This window comes from Sus scrofa, chromosome 3 (assembly GCF_000003025.6).
Source record: "Sus scrofa isolate TJ Tabasco breed Duroc chromosome 3, Sscrofa11.1, whole genome shotgun sequence".
Taxonomy (NCBI): domain Eukaryota; kingdom Metazoa; phylum Chordata; class Mammalia; order Artiodactyla; family Suidae; genus Sus; species Sus scrofa.
The window spans coordinates 1,884,662-1,904,845 of record NC_010445.4 but is presented as its reverse complement, the minus strand read 5'-3'; the positions used below and the strand labels follow the sequence as shown (position 1 = coordinate 1,904,845).

General features: G+C 53.3%; 1 protein-coding gene across 1 annotated transcript in view; it reads left to right on the top strand.

The window, feature by feature from the left end:
- IQCE (IQ motif containing E) overlaps positions 1,739 to 20,184 on the top strand; it is a 41,621-nt gene continuing 23,175 nt past the window's right edge. The window contains 9 exon segments of the mRNA XM_013992267.2: positions 1,739 to 1,906; positions 6,606 to 6,653; positions 7,911 to 7,956; positions 10,835 to 10,963; positions 11,451 to 11,585; positions 12,742 to 12,812; positions 16,089 to 16,202; positions 16,332 to 16,382; positions 18,973 to 19,043. Coding sequence (XP_013847721.2) covers positions 1,871 to 1,906; positions 6,606 to 6,653; positions 7,911 to 7,956; positions 10,835 to 10,963; positions 11,451 to 11,585; positions 12,742 to 12,812; positions 16,089 to 16,202; positions 16,332 to 16,382; positions 18,973 to 19,043 — 701 coding nt within the window. The 5' untranslated portion in view covers positions 1,739 to 1,870.

The following is a 20,184-nucleotide window of genomic DNA, read 5'->3' as shown; positions in this document are numbered from 1 at the left end:
TGGATAATTTCGGAAGAAATAAAAATAATTGCACCAGCAGCAAAGTGTTATCTGGTAGTATCTGGTTTTTGAGGTGTTACTGTGGAAAGTAACATAATGTCTTTTCTATCAAAGGAAACCTTGGTGACTCCATTTTGCTCTGTTTTTGGCTGAAATGCCCTCCTGGGACACCCCTCCTCTTTCCCTCTTCTCCCAGTAACAATTTGTTTCAAATGAGCCAACAGAGAAGAATGTGTGCCCTGACCTGACCAATGGGAAGAGGACAGGTCCACCACCTGCCTAGGGATAAATAGGGAGGGCTTTTCTTCTAAGCCTGTGCTTTTTGAGTCCCAGCGGCCTTCTGCCTTGTCGAGATCGCCCCGTGTTCATGTGTCCCATTTTCTGGCACCAACGATCCAAGCCATTTCCCCAACATTACCATGTACCAGGCACTGTCCTGAATTTTATCTCTAATCTCCTTCAGTGCCAACGAAAGCCCTGAAACTGTCTTCACTTCACAGACACAGAGATGACAGTGAGTCTACTAAACCTGAGCTCCTGACCATTAACCCACTCAATTTACCCTGCGTCCCGGAAAATAGACTTGGACCACTGTGTGGCTCACCCCCTTTGTTGTGGAGATGAGTAAACTGAGGAAAAGAAGATCATAGACTCTTTTTTTTTTTTTTTTTTGCCTTTTTAGGGCCACACCCGTGGCATATGGAGGTTCCCCGGCTAGGGGTCTAATCAGAGCTGTAGCTGCTGGCCTACACCAGAGCCATGTCTGCAACCTACACCACAGCTTACAGCAATGCCGGATCCTTAACCCACTGAGCAAGGCCAGGGATCGAACCCACCACCTCATGGTTCCAAGTCAGATTCGTTAACCACTGAGCCACGACGGGAACTCCAAGGGGGTCATAGACTCTTAATAGGTGGTGGTGCCAGAAGGAGGGCAGTAATAACCTGCCAGACATTCCTCCTGCAGTACCAGGCTCTCCTGTGTGGGGACCATTCATCTGTTCACCACAAAACAGTACTAACTCTGTCACACTGCGCCCTCTCTGGAACCAGCAACTGCACCAAGCTCTTTAGAGGTATTGACTCATTTGAGCCTCACAACAACGCGTTTCTCCACTTTATATGTGAGGCTACAGGTGCAGAGAAGTTACATGACTTGCCAGGCACCAAACACCTATTGATGGACCTCATGCTATGGGTCAGGCCCTATTCTGAGGGATGGAGATACAGCTGTGAACAAAGCCCTGCCCCAGAGAGCTTGCATTCTAGAGGTGGGATGTTCTTTTTAATAATAAAGACCAGGGGCTGGAAAAATAAGGCAGGGGAGGGGGACAGAGTCAATGCTCTTGGAGGCCCGGATGAAGAGAAAGGTCAGATTATACTCGCTAATAACTTAAAGGAACTTTGCAGACCAACGCTCCTAAGATCTTCGTGATGGCCACTGGGTACCTTGAGCGCAAATTCTGTTATTTTGTGTGGTCCCGTGGCTGTATCAGAACCCTTGAGTCTAAAAGATGAGGTCGGGGAGATGGTTTTCTGAATGCCAGGCGTTCAGAGCTTGCAGACTGTGGACACTGCAGAAGGCCCTTGTCCAGCGCGGCGGCTGCACTGTTCCAACTCCGCCGGGCTCTCCGCCGGGTACCACGGGCGCACAGCCAGTCGGCCCGCTGGAGTCCCAGCGCATGGCTACTGTCGGCCCCCCTTGCCGGGCGACGGCCACATCCGGGGCTCGGCGGGCCGGCGCGGTTGCCATGGCAGCGGGGTCGCGGCCTCGGCGCGGGCAGGCGGGGAGGCTGCAGGCAGCCCCGCGGCCGGCGAAGCCCCGGAACCGGACGGCAGCGCCGAGGGACGATCGGGCAGCGCCGCCGCCATGTCCCTGGGCGCTGGGGACCCGGCCTCAGAGACGGTAAGACGGAGGGGGGCGGACCCCCGCGGCCTCCCCTCGCCTGGGCGCGGGCCGGAGGATGGGGGCGCAGGGCGGGCAGCCGCTGGGTGACAGCTGACATTATTGTTACCGCATAAGAGCGGACCTCCGGCCCCCGCCCGCATGCGCCTGGCCGGGCGTCCCCGGCGCCCGTCGCCCAGCCTCCAGCCGCCTCTGGTTCCCCGCTCGCCCCTGCGCTGGCCGCCGCCTGCAGGAAGCCCTCCCGGACGCCGCGCCCTCGCCGCTCGGCGCCCGCGAAGCCGGGCCTGCGCCGAGCCTGCGACCGCGGCCCGCCTGGGGACGGAGCTCCCTGCGTAAGTGCCTGCCCACCCCGTGCCTCCCGAGCGGGGGACGTGGCCGGGGCGACTGCTCAGGTGTGAGGGAGGAGCCCCAGGCTCCGGGAGCGGGGCCCTACCCAGCACCAAGCCGAGAAGGCGTTCTGGAGGAGGTGCGGCCCAGGTTCACTCCCCCGGGCCAGGGCAAGCGGGCTTCTGGCACGCCAGCCATCTGCTGGAGATAACACTGTGGATGAGTAAGCTACGTTTGAGTGGGGGTGGGAGTGGGGGGAGAACACGGCAAAAACAGGCCGTGTACCTCAAGTGAGAAAGTGGGAAGTGGCGTGTGCAGAAAATAAAACAGCCCTTGGAAGGGAGGTGGGCTGGAGAGTCTGCTTTAAACGAGGTCCCAGGATCCGCCGCTCTGAGAAGTTCTAAATGTTCTGATGCCACAGAGGAGAAGGAGGCGGTTTGGTAAAGATCGGAGCACATCAGGACCAGCAGGTGCAAAGGTCCTGAGGTAGGGAAGTGCAGTGGTTCCAGGGCCTGAAAGCAAGCTTGCTGGGATCTGGTTGAGGGGATGAGTGCGGATGGAAGGAGGCAGGGGCCTGACGGTGGAGAGCCTTGCAGGCCTTACACAGTGTTTGAATTTATTCAGGCCTCAGTGAGAGCCTTTGCGTGGCTCCAGACAGAAGGAACTTAGCCGGCTTTGCTTCCTTCTCCCGGAGATGGCTGTGCCCAGCAGGGCTGTACCAAGCACACCCCTAGTAGGGCTCAGAGCCGCTGGCCACTTGGAGCTGCTGAAGCTTCCTGCTTGACCCTCCAGGCACCAAGTCCTGGCTCGTCTGCAAGGCCTGCCAGTCTACGCTGGCCTCAGTTACTGCTCCTCCATCTTTAAAATGTACCTTCTCATATTGGATTATAAAAGTTAGTCGTGGAGTTCTGTCGTGGCGCAGTGGGTAACGAATCCAACTAGGAACCATGAGGTTGTGGGGTCGATCCCTGGCCTTGCTCAGTGACTTAAGGATCCCGTGTTGCCGCGAGCTGTGGTGTGAGTCGCAGACGCAGCTCGGGTCCCGTGTTGCTGTGGCTCTGGCATAAGCCGGCAGCTACAGCCCCGATTGGACCCCTAGCCTGGGAACCTTGATGTGCCGCGGGACCGGCCCAAGAAAAGGCAAAAAGACAGAAAAAAAAAAAAAAAGTTAGTCATGCCCCTTAGAGAAAATCAATTACCCATTATCTAGTTAGCTATAGGAAACCGCAGTTAATCTGTTGGTGTGTTGCCTTCTATCCTTTTTAGTGCATCTTTTTTTCCGTATGCGTTTTAAAAATCGAGATCATATTTATATTGTTTTGTCACTTTGACATTTAATCTGCTGCTCGCATCTTCCCATAGCCACACATTTTCAAACACAGGGTTTTAAAAACTCTAACCTAATGGGATATCCCTATCTTAGCTCTTCATTTCCTCACTTTTACCGTCTTGTTTTCACATGTGTGCCATTAGAAACAAAGCTGCCGTGGATGCTCTCATCCATAGAAGCATCTGGTAAAAGCCCCTTATACATGCCAGGCTCTGAGGACACAAGATAAGTTGAGTGCCAGTGCCTTGGTCTCAAGGAGTTCAGTCTTGTGGAGCAGAGCGGCACAGGCTCTCAGGGCATTTACGCCCAGGCTAACCTCTTGAGGGCCGGCACTGTCCAGTCTGTCCAGCCCCCCCAGTCCCTTGGCGTGGAGCCACCCCTGGGCTTGCTTATGAACTTCAGAAAGCACTCACTGTGGCGCCATGGCTGGAAGCACAGCCCAAGGCCCCAGTGCAGAGTCACGTGGGTGAAGTGGAGCCTGGGCGTGGTCACCAGTGATTTAAGAGCCACCTCCAGGTTCCCTGGTGGTTCAACGGGTTAAGGACCCAGCAGTATCACTGCTGTGGCACAGGATCGATCCCTGGCCGGGGAACTTCTGCAGGCCATGGGCGCAGCCCAAAAAAAGGAGCCAACACTTGTAAAGGGCTCATCGTTTCAGAACAATACGGTAAGAGCATCTGTAGAGAAGTTACTGCTTATAGGGTTGTGTCACCTGCTCTACTGCTCAGGTGTCCCCACTGCGGACCTCCTGCCTGTAACCACTGTGCTCTCCTGCCTCACGGGTCCTCCTCCAGCCTCACGACAGCTGCTTCCTTGGGTTCACTGATAACGGCTGCTCGGAAGCCTTCGTCCACCGAGTCCATCATCTGGACCCTTTAAAAGCAGTTTCCACTGTCTGCTCTTTTCCCTGTGTTTCAGTCACACTTTGCTGTTTCTCTGTATGTCTCATAGGTTTTTCGTTGAAAAAAAAAGTTTCGCTCCTATGTTAGAGCAACTCCTACCCACAGGGTTGATGTGGTTTTCGCTGGGTGGTTTGTTTATCTGGTGCGTGACTTGGCTGAACTAACTCTGTGAAGTCAATTTCCCCACCCTGTGCAGCCTCTGACTCCCTGCTCAGAAGTTTTTCTTGTTTAAACCTTTTATCCCAACTACCTAGGGGTTACCTTGAGTCAGCAGAAGCCGCTATCGCCTAGAGGGTGGATAAACAAAATTCTACCAAACAGCACAGGGAGCTATATTCAATATCCTGTGTTAAATCATTATGGAAAAGAATCTGAAAAAGAATATGTATATATGTATGAATCACTTTCCTGTAGAGCAGAAATTAACACAGCATTGCAAATCAACCTTACTTCGATAATTTTTTTTTTTTTTAATTTTTTGGCCGCCCCGAGGCATACGGAGCTCCCGGGCCGGGGATCAGATCCCAGCTGCAGCTACGGCAATGCTGGATCCTTAGTCCACTGTGCCGGGCAAGGGATGGAACCCAGACCTGAGTCCCCGCACTCCCAGGACAGTGCCGACCCTGCTGCGCCACAGAGGGAGCGCCAGCATTTTTTGTTAACTTTTCAAGAACGCTTTGCTACTTTTCTATACAGTTTTCAATAACTCACCTCGGTCACTGGCCGGCACATCCTCTTTGATACCAGGAAACCGAAACTCGCAGGGGGCTTCCTTTCCTGATCGCCCACGTGCCTTGGATACCAGCCCCCTGCCGTCCCTTCCTAAGTCGTACAAGACCTCTCGTCGTTACTGTCATTCGCTATTTACACCTTAAAATGTCCCCTGTCGAATGACAACAAAAATCGAATTCAGCGGCTGACTCTGTTTCTTTGGAACGTACTGCCTTCCCCCCTTTCCCCAAATGCAGTCACTCTGCACCTTTAATCTGGACTGTCCTTGCTTAGGGGCGCGCTCGGGCTGGGCGTCCCGCAGGACAGATGCCCCTTGTCCCTGTTCTTGTGTGGCCGTACGTTTCCAGTGAAATTTCAAGCTGCTAGCAGAATAGTGGCTCACGACACTGATGGTTAACCTCGTAGGCGCTGTGTGTGCTTTCCAGAGTGCGATCAAGTCCTCCACCCGACTCTGGGGCCCCACCGCAGGCAGCAGCCCCCTGAAACGTGCCTGCCTCCAGCCCCCAGACGCGGCACGCTTGCTCCACGCGAGGGACACTCAGTCCTCCTCCAGTACCAGCTTTGCCCATCAGCTGTGCAGCATGGTGAAGGCATTGTCTGCTTCCTCTCCTTTTAGGATTTAAACCTGAGTGTGTTCAGTCAACAGGGACACATGGGTCTCTTGGGAAAGCTCCCTTTTCTCCTCAACAGCTAGTCCTGACATTAGACAGCACAGAGTTTGCTTGAGTCCCTGGGCCAGGGCAGGTCACGGCGGTCAGAATGACGCACGTGTTTCTGGATGCCTAGATGGCTCTGGTTAATTCTCAGCAGGTTGCAGTCACCCGTTCCTTGTGCTTCGAAGCGAAGATGAAATGCTTTTATCGTCGTCTTGTTGGGGAGAGGGATACAGTAAGAGTGTGGGATGAAGAGAAACCAACTACTATTTATAAAATAGATGAGCAACTGGGATTTACTGTAGAGCACAGGGAAATATGTCCTGTATCTTATAATAACCTATAATGGAAAAGAGCCTGAAAAACCTACTTTATATATATATGTATATAACTAAATTATCTTGCTGTACACCTGAAACTAACACAATCTCATAAACCAACTATAATGTAATTTTTAAATTTTTTTATGTATTTTTTTAATGTAATTTTTTAAAAAAGAGCCGTTGGGCAGTTTTGTGGACGTGATGTTGCTGGACTGACAGGCCTGGAGCGGCCCTGCTGGCAGAGTTGGGTGTCCCCCACCTGTTTGTTTGGATGCACTCAATGGAACAGCCTGGCTGCTGCGCCACTTCGAACCTTCTGTTGGGTTTGGGGCTCTGCCTCCGCAGTGTGGCCGGGCTGTTTCCCCTTTGCACGGGTGACTGTGGAGCCAGGCGGGGAGCTGAAGTTTTCACTGTTTGCATCTCTTCCTCCAGGGGGATGACAGTCTGTCTGCAATCACCTTCGACTCGGACTCTGAGACGGTGAGTGTAGTGGGGAGGCAGCTCCCCCGGCCTGTGTCCCTTACACACCTGTGTCCCCACCAATGCAGGGCCCATCACCCAGCCTGCAGGTGGATTTGAACAACTGCAGTTATAACTAAAATTTGGACCCGGGAGTTCCCATCGTGGCGCAGTGGTTAACGAATCCGACTAGGAACCATGAGGTTGCGGGTTCGATCCCTGGCCTTGCTCAGTGGGTTAACGATCCGGCGTTGCCGTGAGCTGTGGTGTAGGTTGCAGACGCGGCTCGGATCCTGCTTTGCTGTGGCTGTGGCGTAGGCCAGTGGCTACAGCTCCGATTCGACCCCTAGCCTGGGAACCTCCATATGCCGCGGGAGCGGCCCAAAGAAATAGCAAAAAGACAAAAATAAATAAATAAATAAATAAATAAATAAAAATTTAAAAAATAAGTAAAAATTTGACCCGGACATCAGCTGCCCTGATGTCCATAAGGCTGAGGGCAGGTTTTCCTGTCCTGCACCTGGTAGGGGGCTTTACTACCCGCCCCCCCAGCCCCAGTCGCAGTCCTAACCCCCAAGGGGAGGGGGCCGAGCTCCGTGATATTGTCAGAAGCCACTGACAGCCGCCGCGCTGGCCGAGGGAGAGCAGGCAGGTCCGGGGTCCACAGGCAGACTGGTGCCCCCAACCCGGCTCTCGGCTCTCAGGGCTCGTTTGCAAAGCTGTGCTGGGCAGCGGAGGAGCAGGGAGCACATCTCCCAGCAGGGGGCACTCTGGCCCCAGTGCGTCTCACCCCAGCTCTGAGGACTCCAGGGAGCATCCTGGGTCTGCTGTCCAGGATGAGGGACCTGAGGACATGGGTCTGGGGTGCTCCGGGAGAAGTGGGGATCCAAGCCCGTCTCCCGGAGGAGACTCAGACCCCATGTGGCCAGTGGGTCCCCACGCCCGCATTTGGCCTCGGCCGAAGGGGGAGCTCTCTTCCAGATGGTCCTGCTGCACCTCCCCCGCCTCCTCTTGTGGAATCCACGTCGGGGCTCCAGGGCTGAGTGAGGCCGCTGGTGGCCCCTGCGGGTGGGTTTGTGTCGGCACCCCTCCCTCGGTCTCTGCTGGACGCGCTGGCGACCAGTGGTGCCTCCCCGTGCCAGTTCCTTACTTTGCTCGGGCTTAGTTCATCTCCCCACCACCCCCGCCCCTCAGGGACACACCGAGGCTTCGCGGTTGGGCCCGTTCCAGCTGCTCCAGAGGCTTAACCTGCATTGCATCGTTTCTTCTCTCTTTCAGAAAGCAAAAAGGAAGAGTTTCCACAAACCTCCGCCCACGTCACCGAGTAAGTATGACCAGGCCCCCGTCCCTCAAATTCCCAGTTTAACTGGGAGAGTGGTTCCTGGAAGCCCCCCTCCCTGGTGTGCTGGGAGGAAGAGCAGGGCAAATCCTAGACCGGCTTCCTTTTGCTTCAGAGACCTGTGGCCTCACCTGACTTGACAGTGTGTGTGTGTGTGTGTGTGTGTGCACACTTCTTATATACATGTGTTCTTCCAACATACTGTCATGTGTGACACACTCAGAGAGTGCAACTGAACTTTCATATTAGCCCTCCCAAAACAATTAGAAGGATAAATTCCTGCAAAGAAAAGAAAGCACGTTTTCCACGGTGAGGATAAGCGTTGGGAAGAGCTCCTCGGGCAGTTTGGTTTGGGATGTGGTTCCCCCGCTGCTGTGGAGAGGACCGAGAATGGTGCAAAGTGATGCTTGTGTCTTAACCCTTCTCACCTCGGACCGTCCTTTTTGTCTGGGTGGCGCCTACGGGAGATGTTAGAGCATCTCTCCTCATTCTTCCTGGAAGTCAGGCATTTCAAGTGTCGGAAAATGCTCCTAATCCAATTGCTTTCTCCTTGATTTCTGCAAATGTCAGAATCGTGTTTCACATAATGTAGAGCGGCCAGAACCGCCGAGACACAAAAGCCCCCACGAGGCGCGCTGTCACTCAGTGGCTCTGCTTCCCACGTGCTCCCCGCAGCGGGGCCCCCGCCTGTCCCTGCACCAGCACGGATCCCAGGCGCCTGGCCCACCCAGTAGGACCATGGGATGACAGGACGCATCCCCTCCCCGGACCCCCTTCCCGCACTCCGGCCGCATCCTTCCTGCTGCTCCGATTTCCCAGCCATAGCAGCGGGGATCCTGCCCATTGAGGAAACATTGTTCTTTAATGTCCAATCCGGACGCACATGGGTTTGTAGGTTTTCAATCCTGACAGCGCTCTGAGGAGGGTGGTGAGATTTCTGGTCCTCCCGTAGTCACTGGTTTTTGTTTCTTTGTGTGTGTGTGTGTGTGTGTGTGTGTTTTAATTTTATGATTGCACCTGTGGCACACGGGCGTTCCTGGGCAGGGACTGAATCCGAGCTGCAGCTGCAACCTATGTACGCTGCAGCTGTGGCAACGCCAGACCCTTTAACCCACCGGCCCGAGCTAGGGATTGAACCTGCACCTCTGCATCGACCCGAGCCACAGCAGTCAGGTTCCTCACCCGCTGTGCCACAGCGGGAACTCCTGAGGTCACTGCTGTTAAGGTGGCATCAGGCCACCAAGATCTCCACCTCCTACTGCGCCCTTTCTTCTTCCTTCCCAGCTTGATCCGCACGTGTGCAGGTTTGGGAATTCTTTCTGTTTACTGATAAATCCATACATTCGGGGGAAATGTCATTTGTGAATTCTTCTGGTGACTAATTTGCTCTGGTCAATGAGCACGTAGGTGCTTGTTTGGAAGGCTGTCCAGACACCCTGAAGTGAAGCACCGTGGTCCTGGGTCAGTGGAAGTGCCTCGGAGTCTCATGTGTCTTTGCTGCTTGTCCTAAAAAATAATGAGAAATGTTCCCTGTGTTCTGAAGCCATGGGGGAATCTTAGAACCCTTTTAAAATTAAATGTGTTGAGTTAGAGTCTCAGGACCTTCTGCAGATATAAATGTCTTTGGTATTTAAGAAATATAAGCACGTTTTATGACTAACTCGGTTTTGCATAGATTTGCATCCTCTTCATATTTTATATAATCAAAGAGGTAAAATTCCAAGTTAAAATAAAATTTTAAAACTTTTCCCCCGTTTTGATGACGAAATCAAAAATGCCCAGGAAAAGTCCAATTTTTTCCTCACTTTTTCTAGCTCTTTTTCACATCAAGTTCTAAATGTTATTACTTGCACATTATGTTGCAACATGAAAAATGAAAAAAGAGTTACTGCGTTAAGTGTAAAGTATACAGGGAGTTCCCTGGTGGGCTAGTGATTAGGACTCAGCACGTTCACTGCTTTGGCCCCGGTTTAATCCCTGGTCTGGAAACTGAGATGCCACATCAAGCTGATGCATGTTCCGCCCAAAAAATAAAAATAAAAATAAAAACTTTTAAATGTTTTTAAATAAAGGATACAAAGGGGTTCCCATCATGGTGCAGCAGAAACAAATCCAGCTAGGAACCATGAGGTTGCAGGTTCGATCCCTGGCCTCGCTCAGTGGGTTGAAGATGTGGCATTGCTGTGAGCTGTTGGACCCCTAGCCTGGGAACCTTCATATGCTGCAGGTGCGGCCCTAAAAAAAAGAGAAAAATAATAATAAAGGATACAAAGCTATGTGTTCACTGTAACTGCAACTGGGTAAAAATACATATGTGTCTTAAACAATTAAATGGGAAATTAAGTGATATAATATTGGTAGAATTTTAGATTCATATTTGAAAATTAATTTCCCATTATTTCTTTATAATAAAAATATTAAAACAAATATAAGTCTGTGTACATATCATAACTATTTTTTATTTTTGTCAGAATGTGTTCATCTGGGGTTGTTATGCCCTTGTGAATATTTTGCTTTATCGTTTTGTCTTTTTTTTTTTTTTTTTTTGTCTTTTTAAGCTTGCACCCACAGCATAGGGAGGTTCCCAGGCTAGGGGTCGAATCGGAGCTGTAGCCACCAGCCTGCACCACAGCAACAGCCACGCCAGATCCCAGCCGTGTCTGCAACCTACACCACAGCTCATGGCAACACCGGATCTAACCCACGGAGCGAGGCCAGGGATCGAACCCGCAACCTCATGGTTCCTCGTCGGATTTGTTTCTGCTGCACCACAACGGGAACTCCTCGTTTGGTTTTTCTAAAGCACTTATGTTGAGGGTGCATTGATACTTGGAACCGCTAAAACCATGTATTGGCCTTTTAGAGTCCCCTTATCACTCTAAGCCGAGAAAAGTGGCCTCCTGGAGAGCTCTGAGGACGCCAGCCAGCATGCCTCTTGGGAGCAGGATGTCCTTGACGCCCCAGAAGCTGTGGCTGGGAAGCTCAAAGCAAGGTATGTGGTCACCCCCCCCCCTCAAGAGCAGAGTTTGAGACATTATGGGAGGTGACTTGAGATGGAGCTTTTAATACGCGTTTGAATGGTCCTGTTTTTAATCTTCTCAGAGACATTGCGCCTCCTCCTGGCTGTTACGCAGGGTGTGGTGTGGTGTCGTGGTGTCTTGGCACTGCTGGCATGGAGTGTTAGAGCCGCTCCTGCTGGCTCGAGGGAACCACTCGTGAAATTCTTAGGAGGTGGGCGGGCTGGCCGGCATCACACTGGCAGCTGGAAACTGGACGTGGTGGGAATATTCACACCAGGGAAATGGGCAAATGCTACAGATCAAGTTTTTATTTATTTCGAGGGCTGGTGGTTGGACGTTTCTCACGCACCACCGGTGGCCTTAAGCTTTCTTCAGCCCTGAAGACTGATTCTTAGAGGCACCGCCTTCCGTTGTATCTGCTCATAGCTGTCACATTAAATCCATGCACATTCAAACCAGGAAGCCTGACCCCAGCCCTGAAATCAGAGCTCACCTTGGAGCGTGCATGGACCCACCCCCCCAGCAGCATCCCCGACGACCTGACAGAAGCGCTAAGAACGAAGAGGTCAAATCTCAGGCGTTCTGCCAGCCACGGTGAGCACGTCGATGGTGTCGTGGCCGTGACCGTCGGGGAAAAGCAGAGAGGAAGAGCCTGGGGCCTCGTGGGTGCCTTCTGACAGAGTGACGTCTGGGGCACCCTGCGGACAGCGACCCCTGAAAGTCCCCCCTGCCTTCCGTTCCTGATGGGGACAGGGACACCCCCAGGCTTCAGTGGCCCCTACTTCCCTAAGCGTAGAGTTGTACTGCTGTCTATTGTGTAAACAATCCTAGAAATGAAAAGCCCAAAGTGTCGCCAGAAAGACTGGGTTGGTTTTCACGTTTCTGCCTTGCTGTCTCTTTCTGATGCACGTCTTTCCTCCCTCGGCTCTCACTGCTTTTCTTGTCGGCCCCACGGGAAGCACAGGGGGACCTTGTCACGGTGCCGGCGGTGTCACCTTGCCTCACAGCTGGCTGGCAGCTCTGTCTCAGGCTAGGGTGTGGAGGGTCCTGACCGGGTAGGGAGCACTTCGGAACTGAGCGCCCTGACCGCTGTCCCGGCTGATGGCTGGGTGCCACCAGCATGTCTATTTTCGTTGTCTTTTTGTTTGTTTGCATTTTATTTTATTTACTTATTTATTTATTTATTTATTTATTGTCTATTTGCCATTTTGGGGGCCACTCCTGCTGCCTATGGAGGTTCCCAGGCTAGGGGTGGAATCGGAGCCATAGCCACCGGCCTACGCCAGAGCCACAGCAAGGCAGGATCCAAGCCACATCTGCGACCTACACCACAGCTCACAGCAACGCCGGATCCTTAACCCACTGAGCAAGGTCAGGGATCGAACCCACAACCTTATGGTTCCTAGTCGGATTCTTTAACCACTGCGCCACGACGGGAACTCCTTGTCTGCATTTTAAGGTCTAAACACATCACCTCTCCTTCTGACTCTCTCTCTCACTCCTTTTACTGTAATGAAGCCCTGTGTTCTCATCTTTTAGTTTTCTCGTGCTGCTGCTTTCTCTGTCACTACCAGTGTGGATTTCCTTACTCTTGGGCAAAGATGGCAAGTAGGTGAAAAATGTTGAAACATCATTGCTCTCCTTAAAAAAAAAAAGGGATCATTTTATTAACTTGCAGGTTTTCCTTACGGCGTGGCCCAGAACCGTCTCGACCTCACGGTCTTTTAAGAGCCTGTGTGTCTTCCTCCAGGTTTCGTTCCCGGGACCCCCGTCTACAGAGAGAAGGAGGACATGTACGACGAGATCATTGAGCTGAAGAAGGTAGCCCTTCCCCTGTCGTCTGTGGGTTTAAGCAGGGCGCGCCCTCGGCGGCCGTGGATGGACAGTGCTCCTGCGCTGGGGTGTGTCCTGGGAAGAGCAGGAGCTGTCGGGTGACCCCTGGGTTGACCCCCTGGCACGGTGCCTGAGGAGCTGGGCGATGCTGGCCCGCCGAGGGCCTCCCGCCCGCTGTGTGGGAGCCCCGCCCGTGGGCAGAGGCCAGTCTGTGCTCGGCTTCTCCAGCACGGGGAGAGCACGGGGGACAGGCCAAGGTCGCCTCAGGTCCCTCTGCGCCTGAGACCTGGCGCGATGATGCGTCAGGAGTGCGCTTATTCCCAGGGACCCCGCATGAGTGTGATTCTCTGGTCTTAAGGGTCTTGCGCACGCCTGATCTCCGTGGGTCTCGACGCGCGCCCGTGGGAGAGCGCTCCTGAGACTCAGAGAGGCCGGCTGTCCATCCAGGGTTAGCCAGTGGCCAAACCAGGATTCCCGTCCGGGCCATCCTCCCCCGGGGCCGAGGCCCCTTTTACCGAGGCACGAACCGCCCTGAGGCGGGTTAGATCCTCCTCCTCGCCTTCACCGTCCCACTGCTCCCGCCTGGGCTTCAGCAGCCACGCCGCTCTTGTGCCGCTGGAGAAGCGACTGGGGGTCCTTCCCTTCCCGAACATCAGTCGTTCACGGACCTGCCCCGCCCCCGCCCCCTGCCCCAGGGGCTGTGATCTGTCTGGGCACCAGAGGTTAAGCAGGGCGTTGGCGGCCGCTGTGCCCGGAGCAGGGTGAGGAGTCCGGAAGCCTGCTCACGGGCGGAGCAGACTGGCCCTGCCCTGTGGGTCCGGGGGATGCGCCCCCGCACGTAGCACTGGAAGTCCCGCCCGAGGAGTCAGCAAGCCCCAACATGTTGGGCGAACGCTTGCCAGGGGTGCTGCAGGGGGAGCTCCTGTCTTGGTCAGGAGGCTGTGGTCCGTGAGCTCCGAGCATCCCTAGCTCCCCACAGTCGCCGCAGCACCGCCCTCAGAAGGAGCTTTCCCGGGGCCAGACATGGGTCTCTGGGCAACGTGACGCTGACCTGATTCACACTAAGTAAGCCCGGGCTGCTCAGTTCAGAGAGGAGAGAGTTTGCTCTTCGGTGCGCTGTTGCTCTGGGAGCTGGAGCCCCAGGCAAGTTTTTCTCTGGCCAGTAATGCCTGGGTTCCTGTTGAAAAATGGGGGTCATGACGGTGCTATTTGGGTTGGTGTGAGGATTCCATCAAATAACCCAGGACCGGGCTTCCGTACCGCGCCTGACACAGTACAAGATCGATCTGTAAAAACAGTGATTTTTGTCATAATTACAGATTCCCAGGTGGTTGCAGACACAGGGCAGAGGCGTCCTGGTATCCTTCACCCCGTCTCCTCCCCTGGCTACTCCTTGCGTAGCTGCAGTACAACATCAAAGCCAGGAGATGGATTTCAGTGCAAAATGCGCGTGTAGCTCTGTGTTGTGTTAGCACGTGTGCAGATCCGTGTAGCCAGGACTGCAGTCAAGTGCAGTCAAGACACAGAACGGTCCCCTCCGCAGAGAGCCTCTCTCGCTGGCCGGTGATGGTCACACTCCCCCCCGCTGCCCCAGCCCACCGCCCCTCACTCCTGGAAACTGTTTCCTGCACTATTTGCCCGGGGTGGAGCAGCTATTGTGTTGCATTTTCTGCCTCGTTAGGCGGCCCCTGTCCTGGCAGAGAAAGGAGGCTTTTCTCGTCTGTGCCCACGGGCTTGTCCAGGTGCTGGCTCCTCCAGCACCCAGTTCAGGATCTGTAAGGCAAAGGGAACCTCGGAGCCCCCTGCGTGTTGTTCCCTGGGTCCGGAGGTCCCCAGCTCGTCAGCCTCCTTCTGTCCGCTTTTCGGGGTCTTCTGTGTTTGCCTTGCGTGCAGCGCCCAAGGCTTTCAGTTGTGCCGAGCAGGGCGGGTAGGGTGCACGCACGCGCCTCCACATCCCTGGAAGCAGAATTCCCGTGATCGCCTTCCTAACCTTTCCCAGCGACTGTGCATTAACTGACTCATGCATTCATCACGCACCTGGGGCCAGGTGTCTGTCCTGCCCACCGCGGCCGTGGAGCTGGCTTCCCAGGCCTCCTCAGCAGGATGCACCTTCAAGTGATCTTTGCAGTGCTGGCGGCTGGATTTGTCCAGACTTTCAGACTCTTGAGCACCACGAGTCCACTGTAGGGAGACGGGCGTCTCCATGAAAACGGGCTGATCGGTGCAGCCGGTGCTGAAGCCAGTGACCCGGTGTGGGCATTTCTGAGTGAGGCCTGCGAGCACTGTTTTAACCTCATGCCTTTCAAGCTGTGCGGTTTCACAGACTAGGAAAAGCTTTCTCAGTGAGGACGCTGAAAATAAATTTTAAAAATACGATACCGGAGTTCCCTTTATGGCTCAGCGGAATCGAATCTGACTAGAATCCACGAGGATGTGGGTTCGTTCCCTGGCCTCGCTCAGTGGGTTGGGGATCCGGCATTGCCGTGAGCTGTGGTGTAGGTCACAAATGAGGCTTGAATCCAGCGTGGTTGTGATTGCTTGGATCCAGCTGTAGCTCCGATTGGACTCCTAGCCGGGGAACCTCCATGTGCCGCAGGTGCAGCCCTAAATAAGCGCACACACACACACACACACACACACACACACAGTTAAAAATACCATCAGCATTTCTTGGAGGACTCGGTGTGTCCAAAATAATAGGAAGGACCCCATTTCATAAAACGGATGGTTGTAAAAATGGATTAAAGTTAGTTTTGTGAAAAATCGACAGTCTTTCTTCCAAATTCACACTATAGATGGGTGAAAAATTCATCTACAGATAAACGTTTGGGAACCACTGCTCTGACCAGCTAAGTCTTAGTGGAGGATGAGAAATTTAAATGGACATGAGGCTTTGATGCCGTGTGGTGTGGAAAACATGCGCTTTCTCACACAGACGTGGAGGAGACCCTGTACCCTCGGCACCTTCCCCACTGCCGCTGTCAGTGCTTCGCGCCGCAGGGTTTGTCTGTGGCAGGGGTGCCGTCGGGGCTGTGGCGGGCAGAGTTCCTCGTTGCGCGGGTGGTCCTGCCCCTGATGGGCCTTACCGCCTCCCCAGGCCCCGCTTCCCTTGCAACATCCAGCCCTCCCTCACCCACCGCACCACCGAGACCTGACTGGGAGCCAGACAGCTTTTACGCGCCTCTCCAGCTCAGCGTGTGACACGGATGTTTGCGTGTGCACGGTGCGCGTGCGCATCGTGTGTGTGGTCCTTCTTTCCTGCAGTCATTACACACGCAAAAAAGTGATGTGGATCTGATGAGGACAAAGCTTCGGCGCTTAGAAGAGGAGAACAGCAGAAAGGACCGGCAGATAGAGCAGCTTTTGGAGCCATCCCGAGTAAGTCCCCGGCCCTGCATGGCGGTGCCCCGGACGCAGGCGCGGGGAGCCACGGCCCCTCTGCGCAGATGGATGCGGGGGGAAGGCTCGACCCCAACCTGTCTTCATGTCTCGATCTGCTTACTACAGGGCCCGGAATTTGTTCGGACTCTGGCAGAGAAAAGGCCTGATGCTGGCTGGGTGAGTATGATCAGCAGAGCAGATCAGCCGTCGCTGAGGGCTGATGAATAAGAGCCTTTGCAGAGCCGCCTTTGCTCTCGAGCGCCCCCACCGGAGGAGTAACGGATCGGGAAAGGGCTGGGGACTCCCTAAAAGCATTCTTCACGGTGCTGGAGGGATTGCAGGAGGATGCTCGGAGGCTCTCAGCCGGGACAGGGGGGAACTGAGTAGGCTTTTACGGCAAAATCTATTGCAGAGAAAGGTCGTCGCAGCGGGTGCCTTACCCCGTCACATGTAAAAATGCATCAGGCTTAGCAAGGGATACTGACCTAAGGCAGAAACAAAGCAGGAATTGAATTAGGTCCTTAAAACGCACACAAACCCCTCTTGGATGTGACGAAATAATACATCACAGGGAGAAACAAAAGTATGGGAAACGGAGCCATTTTATGGTTCATGCTGTAGCAATAAACTGCAGCAGTTGGAGAAAAACGTATCTCATAAACCTCCCACGAGTCAAGGAAGCACATTTGGTAAAAAATTGAAATGCTAAAAGAACACTGGCAGAGATTCAATTTTGAGATGATTGAGCATGCAATCATATTAATGATGTGATGCATGGGTGTGATAACGTAAAGTTAGAATTTATAATAGAAACCCACGGGCTGCCACGGAAAGTGTATCAGTGCAGCGGGTAAGGGGAAGACCGTTACTGATCCATACAACAGAGTTCTGATCCTGGGTGCGCAGAAACTCTACTCATACATAAAGAATAAACGCAGTCTGGGAGTTCCCTGGTGGCCCAGTGCTTAAGGAATCAGTGTTGTCACTGCCGTGTACGGGTTCAATCCCTGGCCCGGGAATTTCTGCATCCTGCCTGCGCGGCCTAAAAAATAAGAAAATAAAAGCCATCTGCTCCGAATAAATGATTACAGCCCAGTTCTGAGCCTAAGAGAGCACAGAGTAAAATACGTAAGTGCTTGAGAATGAATCCATGCATGTCCACAAAAAATAGTCTTTAAATAACTTGCAGCTCTTAAACACTGTATAGTTGTATAGTTTGCATATGTGCAGAATCTCATTGGATTTTTTCCTTGAATCCCCATGTTTAAAATCGGGAAACTGAGGTTAAAAGGGTTGGCCACATTGGGTTCAGACTGAGTGAACCAGGCTTTGTGAAGCACTGGACGGTGTGATCATGCAGGAGCCACCGTCCGTAACCCTGTGCCGTTGTTTGTCTAAACATGTTCTTTTTAGGACTATGTCTCGAGAAAAAATTCAGTCCCCAAAGCTGTTTGCACAAGGATATTTATAGCTGCCCCATCAGGAGGAAAATTGAGGAGAAGCCTTTCAAATTGGAATACGGCTATCACAAAACAGCTTCAGAAAGAAATGTTTTAGACATATGTAAAACAGCACAACTATGTTCGGAAATGTCTCCCTCATTAATTTGGATAAGGGTGTAGAAGGCTATAAATAATAGATGCTTTTAGAGGGAACAGGCTCTTTGTATTTTTGTTGTTCTGCTGCTGGTGCATGGTGCGTGTGTGTGTGTGTGTGTGCGCGTGTGTGTGCGTGTGTGTGTGTTCGCTGACTAAAAGCAGAAATCCTAGACCGCAGGGCGTGCGCCGTTTTCACTCTGCTGCCTCTGCCAAACCCCCGTCAGAGGGGCTGTGTCCTGTGACTGCTCACTTCTGTGTCGTCATCCACCCTCAGGAAGCCCTGGCCCGTGTGCACAGGAGGACTGGCCGTGGGTTGCTGTTGAGGGGCTTTTGTCATAGCAAAAACTGATCACAAACTGAGTATCGATAGAAGAATAAGTAACTATTCCAGGAACGGTCATACCTTGGAAGGTGGGATCGATCACCACGATGGTTTGTTGAGTGGAAAAAAAAAAAAAGCTGCAGAATGATATGTGTGGGAGGGTACCGTTTATGCAAACAACAGCAAAATGCCAGAATTTCCCTGCGTATGCATATGCATGTGCATATAAGATCTAGAGAAGACACAGTAAGTTGATAACTGTAGTTGAGAGGGGCAAGCTCAAAGGGGATAGTTGCATCTATAGCGTTTTGTTTTTTTAGCAAGAAAATATATTCTTGTATTGCTCGTATAACCAATGTAATGTAAAATCCAATGTAAAACTGCTGGACTCCCCAGGAGAGCAGAGGGAAGTTCTCGCAAGAGTGTAAGGCCGTTCTCTCCCACCTGCGGTGTTAACCCAGAGCAGGAAGCGTGGAGGGGAGGGCCCGCGCTGGCTTGTCACCGGCGGGTTGGCCTGGTGACTGCTGCATCCAGTGATTGAGGGGGCTTCCCAGAAAATCAGAGCGTGGCGTCCTGGCCCTTTTCCCCGGTGGGTGCGGAATGTGGCTGGAGAACGGCTGCGCCTCTGCCGGGAGCATCTCTCGGCTGAGGCTGGAAGAGACGCCAGCGTTGACAGGGGGAACAGTCGAGTCCCAACGCGCTCCGATAGAGGACGTGTGGGTGCTGCAGAGTCGGTGGGCTGGGGACACCCGGGATCTCCAGAGCCACCCTGGGCACAGGACCTCCAGGGAGGGGGCGGCCGGGCCGAGCAGACGGCGGGCTTGATGAGGTGGTGTCCCTTTGGCAGGTGATTAACGGGCTAAAGCAGAGGATTCTCAAGCTGGAGCAGCAGTGCAAGGAGAAGGACAACACGATCAAGTACGGAGACGCGGCGGCGGGCAGGGGCGGCGGGCCCGGCCGGGAGGGGCGCGCCCGTTCACAGCCACGCTCACGGGCACACGCCCGTCCCGCCTCGGGCCCTCCGCTCCAGCTGCAGTTCCCCCCGCAGCCCCCTCCTCGTCCCTGTGCCAGTTTCACCTTCCTACCAAAACATGAACGCGAACAGCAGCCGCCTCTTCCAGACGTCGCTCAGGAGCCGTGTTCTTCCATCTTCTCTTGCTCCCCTTACATTGAAGAGGCGCTTTCTCTCCTTTGTCTTCTGGGGTCCCTTCTTATGACCAGTATGAGCCTCGTGGACCTCGATCGGAGCCTTAATGCCCGGACAGCTCCTCCAGCCACCTCCCTTGCTGCAGCCCCTGTCCCGGGGCTGGTTAGTGCACCTGCACGGATTCCTTTGCTGCCGCTGCATCGCAATGGGAGTCCTTCCTAGCTGTGTTTGAGTTTATATAAGGAGATCTTTGTTTTTGCTTTTGTTTTGTCTTTTTACGGCCGTACCGGTGACATACGGAGGTTCCCAGGCTAGGGGTCGAATCGGAGCTGTTGCCGCTGGCCTATGCCACAGCCACAGCCACAGCCACAGCAATGCAGGATCCAGGCTGCATCTGCAACCTACACCACAGCCCATGGCAACGCCAGATCCTTAACCCACTGAGTCAGGCCAGGGATCGAACCTGAGTCCTCATGGATGCTAGTCAGGTTCCTTAACCGCTGAGCCACAACAGGAACTTCCAGGAGATCTGAGTTTTCACTTTCTATTTTTCCATGTATCCTCTTGATGTGCCCCCCTTTTGGTTTCTTGCTGAATTGTCAGCCTAAAATTTTTTTATTATTTGCTTATTTCTTCTGTGTTTCAGAATCCTGGACACGCTACCTTGACATTCGTTTCTCTATTAAAACCTTTTGTCTAAAGTCTGTGCAATGTTGGGAACAAGGAGAATCGCACAGACGGTACAGGGAGAGAAAGCGATTCTCTTTGCTGTAAAAAAATCATTGTTCCCACCTTCCCAAAAAATGGCTTGTCCTGTCTAACCCTGAGGTCTTTCTTCCTAATCACTCCGAGTTTTAAAGACAGCCTCTTATTAGCAAAGAGTATCCCTAGGGAACCCGTTACCTCATCTGG